At 48.4% G+C, this 9,188-nt stretch overlaps 1 protein-coding gene across 2 annotated transcripts in view; it reads left to right on the top strand.

Moving 5' to 3' along the window:
• The first annotated feature begins 4,783 nt into the window (after nt 1-4,783).
• afap1l2 (actin filament associated protein 1-like 2) overlaps nt 4,784-9,188 on the top strand; it is a 48,589-nt gene continuing 44,184 nt past the window's right edge. For both annotated transcript variants that reach the window (XM_036533249.1, XM_036533242.1), the window contains exon 1: nt 4,784-5,287. In XM_036533249.1, the coding sequence (XP_036389142.1) occupies nt 5,272-5,287 (16 nt within the window). In that variant the 5' untranslated portion in view covers nt 4,784-5,271. The remainder of the gene's footprint in view (nt 5,288-9,188) is intronic.

Below are 9,188 nucleotides of genomic sequence, written 5' to 3'. Positions count from 1 at the left end.
ATGGAGTGTACTAGCTTCTGTTGGGGAGAAGGGACCACGCCATTGGTCCTCCCGTATAAATAAATGGAACCACCTTGTCCTGGCTACTTGGCTTGTTTTTGGGGTGTTTGGTACATGCCTCCCCCTTTTCACTGCCCTCATGGCACTGGATTGTGGTGTGTGTGACAGAGGTCGGCTCTGCTGAGGTCCAATCTGAGATCCTGCAGCTTCCTGCCGGCTCCACACCCTCTCGTCACCATGGCGTTCCTGCGTCTCTCTCATGGCTCTCCTTCAGTGCATTCTGTGAGGTCACCGCCCCACCACCACCCTCTTCTCCCACAGAGTATACCTGTGTGACAGTGATATCTCTGAGCTCCTGGCTGGATCCTCTTTCCTTACTTGTAATCCACCTGCAGGTCTCTTCTCTTCTCCAGGGTCCCCCACCTCCACACCATCTGCCTCCTCAAAGACTCCCCCCAGCCTGCTGCGCTGGGACGCTGTGTTCTGGCTGCATCTCCTGCGCTGGTGCAAACCCCTCGCTGCCTCTGGAATCCTCAGAATCAGAATTCATCCTGGCCACTTTCCACCATAACCTGTGCCCTCATGTGTCTGACCTCACTCCTCTGACAACACGCACATATAGACAGTTCAGCATACCTACACCTGCTTATATCTGAACCCTCCCCTCATCCTTACCAACCTCCCCTCACCTCAGTATCTAACAGGAGGATGCAGATGCTCTTCTGTTACACACTTCTGTTCTCGTTTGTATACACTCCAGAGTAGGAATAACTGTGGAGGGCACTGTGGCCTTATGTGAAGGCTAACGCTACACGCTGTCTGATTCAGCTGTGAAGCAAGCTGTGGGACGCAAGGTCTGTCGAGTGGAGCTGGTGTGACAGTTCAAAGCATGTGTACCAAACCATGCACTGTGTGTGTGTGTGTGTTTTCTGTCACCCTATCACCGTCTCACTCTCCCCCACACAAGAAGACACATTGATCCCTCCCATCCAATCAGCTCTCTCCGTTCCATCTGACACACTTTTTCACTCCCCCCCCCCCCCCCCCCCCACACACACATACCCCCACCTCCCCATCATGCTTTGCTGCACTTTGGGAAAATGAACAAAGCGGCTGATAGGAGGCATCAGCCGAGCCCGCGGCAGCTTACATGGGAACCGCCCGCAGCCAGGGGCCTCGTCTGAGTCAAAACCCAGCTGAATCTCTGACCCCTGAGTCACAGCTGAGGAATGCCTCTGTGCTCACCATGGCAACAGCCAGCAGACCGGATCCGGCAGGATCTCACACCACTTCCCCAGCTAACCTATGCATGCACATCTCGCTCCAGCAATGTTGCTGAAAGGTTGCAGCGCATGGTTCGGTCCGTTGCATGTTTTGAATCCTGTGCAACACTTTGTATACCTGTACAAGGGCAGTTAATATGCATCTCTGTCTAGTCCTGAACACTAGAGGTCCACTGTGCTTGTTCGTGTTATGGCAGGAACATGACACTGTATGATAATTTACAATAACATTAATATTAATGGCTGCAGTACTGTGGTATGAGTGAGAGATGACCTCGTAGGGCAGAGAACAAGAGCAGTATGAAAGCTAACGACCCTGGATGGCTCTACCACCCTGCTACCCTAAACGACTCTATCACTGAACCAGTCTACCACCCTACCCCCTACCCCACTACCCTCCTACCACCTCCACACCCTACAGTACCACTGCACCACCCTCCATAACTTTCACACTGGCTATTGCTAAGATACTCTCTGACTGAGGCACTCTCACCAGGTGGCTGAGTACTGCAGACCTCCAGAGAGGCAAGGGGAGCCAGAGAGAAAAGGGGTCTTTTTTTTCCCCACTCACTCCAGTAGTATCACACTGACGTGGATCAGCGACCATTCCTACTACTGCGGACACTGCGTGAGCATTGTACTGATTGGTGCAGTCCTGTCTCTGACCTCTGGGGTTCCGCTGGAATAACCCTGTGTCAGCTGGACTATTCTTCCACTGTAAGGCTGAGAGAGTGACCCCCTCTAGAGAACAACACCAAACCTCTCACATCAGATCATCAACACTCCAGCAACGGGGTCACTGAGCCGGGGGGGGGGTCACTACTGCACTATGAATACTGCACATCCCTCTCCTACTGCTCATGAAATGGTCAGTTTGGTTAGAGGACAGGCATTCTTGTGCAGGGTGTTCGCCATGCTGGCAATGTTTATAAATCACCCAATAATCCATCTGACTGAGATACATAACGTTTATATAACCACACTGCTGCTGCTCAAACCAGTGCTCCACACTGCGGCTCTGAACATAGCTGTATAGGGCAGCTGCATGTTCTGTCCTGATACAGAACCACACTGTGTTTTTAGTTTTGAAGATGAAGATCTTGCATTTCAATGTTCATCTGTTCCCCACAGGGCCGTTCTTTGAGAAAACCGCACCCTTTGACTCAGGTCACCTGTGATGCTCTTTGTTGCGGACAGCGAGAGGAGTTAGCCGGCAGAGCAAGCTAGCGCATTAGCAGAGCAATGCTGGTCTGCAGAAACCTGGCTCCATTTCATGGTTTTACGACATCAGTGTTTGTTTACTTGAAGAACTTTTCTTCTCCCTAAATACCAGCAATGAAACGCAGATGATCAGGCAGACTGTCGTTCTGCTTTCTACTTCTTCAGCAGTTCCCAGGCTCCTCACACATACCAACCGTACTCCAGCACAGCCGCGATCGGCCCCTACCCGCCACCCCCTGCCAAGTTTAACTGACCCACTTAACAGACAGAGTAAAATAAATACTCCATATAATTAATTATTTTGAGTAAAACGCTTCTCTGTTATTGTCAGTAAATGTGGAAACTCTCGGTATTCTCGTGGGTCCGGCAAGAGAGTGCGTGAGGCCGTTCTCACAGTCCACGCCACGAAGCCTCGCGAGCGCAGCCCAAACGCGATAAATGACAGCATCGGGCAGGGCTTCGCCATAAATCAGGGAAACGTGACAGTTTACTCTTAATTTGATGATCCATCTCTTTTAACTGGGCTTTCGTGAGAGGGTGCTCTGCAGCTTGGGTCACTTCTGAAACCCCAGAAAGTTCCAATGGAGGTCAGCAGGATATCTGTTAAATGATCCTAAAAAATAAAAAAATAGTTTCTGTTTCAGAGCGAACATCAGACGCTTAACAACTTTATGTACTGTAATCTTGAAATGTTCCAGACAAAAGTGGAAATAAAAAGCAGTTTACTGTGTGTACTGTGTTTGGAAAATAATAATTCAATGGCATAACTAAAAGTATTAATTGGTGAATGCTTCTGATGATTTATATCCAGTAGAAGGTTCCGTTTTATTTATTATTCTTTCGCTGTGTGTGTGTGTGTGTGTGTGTGTGTGTGTGTGTGTGTGTGTGTGTGTGTGTGTGTGTGTGTGTGTGTGTGTGTGTGGTGGTGGTGGTGGTGGGGGGGGGGGGGGGGGGGGGGGGTTGGGTGACTCGGCTGGACAAGATCCAGGTAATCAAAACCAAGATCAGAAACCTCCTGCAATTATTTTACGTGTTCATGCAGAGCGCTTAATCGCATAACTAGACTATTTCCTCACCCTTTACGTAAAACCTACACAAAATGTCTCAATTTATATGCACAGTCTTATTATAATTCCAAGGGGATCTCACAGGAACGAGCGACCGTTTCATTTGTATAGTCTACATTAACCAAATAACAATGTCTGATAAGAGTGGGTTCAGTCGTTCAAATGATGGAATTAAAAGTGCACAATGCTTTCACAACATAACCTCAGGGCCGTAATGAATTACACAGGCCATGTAATCACTACAAGCAGACAGGAAATGAATGGAATTTTTTAAAAGATCGTTTGTCTAAGCACAAATAAAATGCAACTCTAACACGAATCGCTAGATAGATCGAGATAGGTAGATGGATACATTCATATACAGGCTGATGAATTGATTGGTTGATAACATCTTGTTTTGCTTCTGCAGTAAAAAATAACCTACATTCGATCCCCAATCAAACACAGACAAGCGGAAAACTGCGTGCGCCTTCGGGCGAGGCTCGCCGGGACACCGAGGAAGCCGTGAAAGCTTTCAAAATTCATTCCACTCTCCTGACAGACTTCTGTAATTACCGCACGGTATGGCAAAAATCCCCGTTCAGATGACATCAGCAACCTGTTTCACCCCCAAAGCCCACTTTGGGTAATCCCGATGGGTATCTGCAGCAGACAGTAATTACGCACTGCGTTTTCCACGGCGGCCCCAGAGGGGTACTGAGCTTTAAACCTGGATTACAGGCTATCAGCAGTTTGTCTGCACACAGAATGTTTTTATTGGTTTTATTCAGATGGAAGCTTGCGGCCTTCTTAGGTCTGGACAACAAGGGACCCACTAAAACCCCCGTAATGTCGGGGTTCGGAGGCAGTGCACGGGGCAAGGCGCTCCACAAAGCGCTTTTCCAGCCCGCGGAGCCGCGCTCCTCCGCCGTGCCGTCTGACTTCCTCTGAGCGCTGTGTGCGAGCCGCATTCCGGCCGTGTTTTCTCAAGCTTCGGATCATCCCCCGGGTCACTCAGTGAGGGAGTTGAGACGTTCATTTTTTTGGCAGAGGGAGGCACGCGGCTGATTTCTGGGAAAATTAAGTCCCCCTCCCTCCTCCGTCCCCCCAAAAACAAAACAACTGAAGGCACAAAAGAAACAGCGCACAGATTACTATTGCTATTTAGTAATGTGATCCCCTGTGATGTGATTTCCTTTTTTTAATCTGCATCTATAGTGCATGTTGTAGAAAGCTGTCTATACTACAACACAACTGCTACGAATGGTCTTATTAAACTATGCCTAGCCATGAGGTACCAATGATTACTTGTCCAGCTGCTATAATTTATCAACATATGTATTGTATCAATAGCGCACATTTAAAAGGGGAAGCTGCTTGGTGTGAGCTGAGAATCTGCCTATTTGTCAGACCTTGAGGCAACTTTTCAAATGGTCAGAAGTGGAAGGGAGAGCGAGCGGAAGGTCGCCAGGCGCTCAGCTGTAGTAGCGATGACGTTCCGCAGGGGAGGCGCGGCGAAGGCGAAACCCTGAGAAAGCGGAGCCCGGAGGTTAGAGAGGAGTCTCACGGGGCGACCAGCCGCACCGAACCACACCAGCGCGTTTGGAGCGCTGCTGCCCTCGGAACCGCCGGCGCGGAGGCTCGGAGCTGTCCTGAAAGAAACAAAAAAGCCACAAGTCTAAAAAGGGATAAACCGACAAGTTTTCTTGGCGCGTTGACACATGGATAAGCATAAAGGTATGTCACGGCTCGTATAGGAGAAACAAAAGGATCCTCAAATGCATGTAAGATTCTCGGCAGTCAAACCAGACTTATGTGTTTTATGTACATCTTGTTATCTCGCTAACTACGGCTGAGTTGGGATGTTTGCGTCCAAGTAACTTAAGACAGAAGCTACATTAGTAGATTTAACATGACATGTTGTGGGGAAGTTCAAAGTTGCGCTAAGCATCCTTGTACTCGGTTTTGGCTGCAGAGGTACGTGACAAGGGTAAAATTTAACCAGGAAAAAACCTTCACCGCATACAAGTATTTGCCTGCTGTTCAATAAATATTTGATGAAGCGAACAGTTCGTCCACTCTAGTTCTGCAAAGCAAAGGGGGGTGCCGAGCTGTGCGGCAGTCTATCTACTGTACTGAAACTCCCTGCGGCTGAAACTCCTCCGAGGAAGAGTGGGAAGTCAGCTGGGTCCCAAAGCTGCCGCTTGTTCGCAGAAACACGGTCTGGCGCCCCATCCACGTACCTGCTAACATCTATTTGTTTGTTTTCATTAATTAAAACGATAACCGGGTCAGCTCTGAAACGGCTTCTGCACGGAACGGAACGGGGTCAAAGCGCAGTAGTGCCAGTCAGCGTTGGTGGGCGTGGGTGCTGGGAGTGTGTGTTACTGTGAGGAGGGGAGGGGGTACCCATTACAGCGTTTTAATAACTATAAAAATGACGTTGGCTTATAATATGATGTATGTTACAGTGGTTTGGGAGGGGGAAACGGAAATGTTTTTTCAGTTAATCCAGCAGTTTTCATATAAAGGCTTCACGGAGTAGATATTGAAATTCCCCTGAAAAGTGATGCCTTTAAAAAGTTTGCTTCACGACTCATATAACATAACGTATATTATTAATAACAGCAAATCGCAGTAATAGATTTAATGTCGTCATTATTATTTGTATTACTAGCACTCGTGGCGAAAGTGCCTCTTAGATTTATTGGCATCATTAATAGTTTTTAAACCTTAAGGTGTTTAGACTGGCGATGTTGGGTGGGGCGAGGGGTTTAGTGGCGTGAAGAGTCACTAATTGTGCCCGTTAAAGAGAAGTATGATGCCTCCTTTCTCGGAAAGCTGAGTGGTGCGGAGGTTTTTGCTGATCGGACCCCGGTGAACGAGGAATTTAATACCAGCGGTCCCGCGGGACTTCGCTGTAAATATTTACCCCGGTCCGATGTGGTTCATTCATCCGGCCCTCTCGGGGGCAGGTCTGTCCGCTTGCGTCTCCATTCATCCTCAGCCTCGCATTAATAGTTCGATCATAAATAAACATGAATGTTTGAGAAGTGAGCCGGGAGTGAATTCCAGTAGCAGGAACAATGCCTCTCTGGGGGACCCCGCGCATTCCTGCGGCTGCAGCCCCGGCGAAACGGTGCCATTAGCGCCTCACTGCAGACCCACAGTCCCCGGCGAGGGGCTGTGAACGGACCTCAGACTCTTCATTGTTAAAAAGGAGGAAAATGTTCAGCTGGACACCGTCTCAATGGGCCTCTGTGCGCAAACAATTGCGCATCTTGAGTCTGTGTTGTGCGAGAAGAATTTCTCGTTCATTTGAAAAGCTAATATTGAGGCTTTGTCTGGAATAATTTGAGGGATGAATTTCGCTTCCCCAGATTCATTTCTGGTTCTGATATAAACAAAATAAGGTGACTCAACACCTTTGCTTTGATCTTTATCAGCACCTCCAACAATATGTTCTTTCAAAAGAATTTACACAGGACTGACTGTTAAGAGATAACGCCTGCAGATTGTCATTCAGATAAATATTGCACCAAACATAAAAACAAGATGCGATCATCAGGAATGAGGGCCACCAATCACAGTATTTCCCCAGGAGCACTGTTATGAGTCAGCCACAGAAAAATAAACACAGTGACATCTCCATGGCCAGAAGTCTTGCAGTACGTACAGTGGCGTACATTTCTCACACCACCCTAGCAGGATATTTAGTGAAGCAGGAAGTGAAATGCCACCCTTAGTGTACACCGACACACACAGGACTCAAACCTGTAGCCTCTTTGCTAAAGAGACAGACCCTCTCACTAACGCATACTGTCCTGAGCTAACAGTCTGTTGCCTGCAGTAACTGTGTGTGTGTGTGTGTGTGTGTGTGAGCTGTACTGTTCTGAGCAAGGACCCTCTGAAACTCAGCGCTGTCATCAGGAGTTTATGGGGTTCGAAGTGCACACGCCCCTTTGCCCCTGGGGGGAGGAGCCCTGCTGGGATTGTCCAATCGGGAGGCAGTGTGCTAAGTGAGACATCCGGTATGGGTGAGTGAGAGGAGGGGGTTGGCTGGGGCTCCGGGGTTACAGGAAGCACATAAACATGATGAAAGGACAGCTCGTCCTGCTCCCCCGCTGGGGGCCGACAGCCTCATCCCACAGAACCATCCTGTCCGCCCACCCCGTCCTGTCCACACTGATCCAGGATCAGTTTCCTACGCTGCATCTACTCTAATGGGGTGCATCTTTTGGCAAGATTCAATGAAATTTGATAGGTAGTCTTTCAGTAATATTGTCTCACAACCATGTAGACAATGATTTTTTACTGAGCGGTTATTGTGTTGGAGTTTAATAGACATGTGTTGTCAGTGCTGTGTTATTAACATTATGCACTGCGGCAATAAGTGGAAGTGTGTTCACGCTGCTATCTGAAGTGTGTTTACACGCTGCTCCAGGAAGGATGTTACTATACGTGAATTCCAGTGTTGAGTCACTAGTGTTATTTTATCTTCATTTGTTGATGTGATGATGATAATGAGAGTATGTTAACATCACGGATCTTCCAGCCATCTTGCATACAGTAAATGGGTTTTTTTCCCTCAACACAAGCTTCACTGCCTTATATCATACATAACGCTGATGAGCCAAAAAACACCTTCAATTTTCATTGTGCTCTCTGTGCGCTCAGGTCATTGTGCGGTTCCTTTGCGGTCCTGTTCTCTGTGCGCTCAGGTCATTGTGCGGTTCCTTTGCAGTCGTGTTGTCTGTGCGCTCAGGTCATTGTGCGGTTCCTTTGCGGTCGTGTTGTCTGTGCGCTCAGGTCATTGTGCGGTTCCTTTGCGGTCCTGTTCTCTGTGCGCTCAGGTCATTGTGCGGTTCCTTTGCGGTCCTGTTCTCTGTGCGCTCAGGTCATCGTGCGGTTCCTTTGCGGTCGTGTTGTCTGTGCGCTCAGGTCATTGTGCAGTTCCTTTGCGGTCATGTTCTCTGTGTACTCAGGTTATTGTGCGGCTCCTTTGCGGTCATGTTCTCTGTGTACTCAGGTTATTGTGCGGTTCCTTTGCGGTCATGTTCTCTGTGTACTCAGGTTATTGTAAATGGTCATAAAGGTGCATCGTGACTGCTGAACCTTGTCCTTACAGCAGCACTGATAGCTGTGGAGCATCAGGAGGGGAGCACACACCAGCCAATCCCGTGGCCTCACTCCTCTCCTGTGATTGGGGGGGGGGGTCAGGGTTCACGCAGCGTTGACTGAGAACGCTGGGAATGTTCTCTCCATGGCGGCCTTCCTTACTGGACAGTAGGGACGCCTCCATTACCCATGTGATCAGTTTCCTCTGTCACACAGGAAGGGGCCAGCATGAGGCAGAGAGAGTGTGGGATTTGATTTTTATGGTTTAAGAGACTAGATAAAGGAGAGGGCTGGGTGTGGCTACAGGTGTGTTTGTGTGTGCACGTCCAAGTGTGTGTGTTTGTGGGGGGGAGTGACACAATTTCTGCTGAGGTGTGTCACTGTATTTGTGGAAGGTAACATATTGATGGCTTTCTGATCTATGTGTGAAGATTCAGCAACAGGTGATCATTATTATTATTATTATTAACTGTAAAGCTCCTCCTCATTTCTGATTATGACCGTTCTACTGCATGAACAT

Source organism: Megalops cyprinoides, chromosome 1 (genome assembly GCF_013368585.1).
Source record: "Megalops cyprinoides isolate fMegCyp1 chromosome 1, fMegCyp1.pri, whole genome shotgun sequence".
Lineage (NCBI taxonomy): Eukaryota > Metazoa > Chordata > Actinopteri > Elopiformes > Megalopidae > Megalops > Megalops cyprinoides.
The sequence above is the reverse complement of the archived record's forward strand: the minus strand, read 5'-3'. Positions and strand labels throughout refer to the sequence as shown.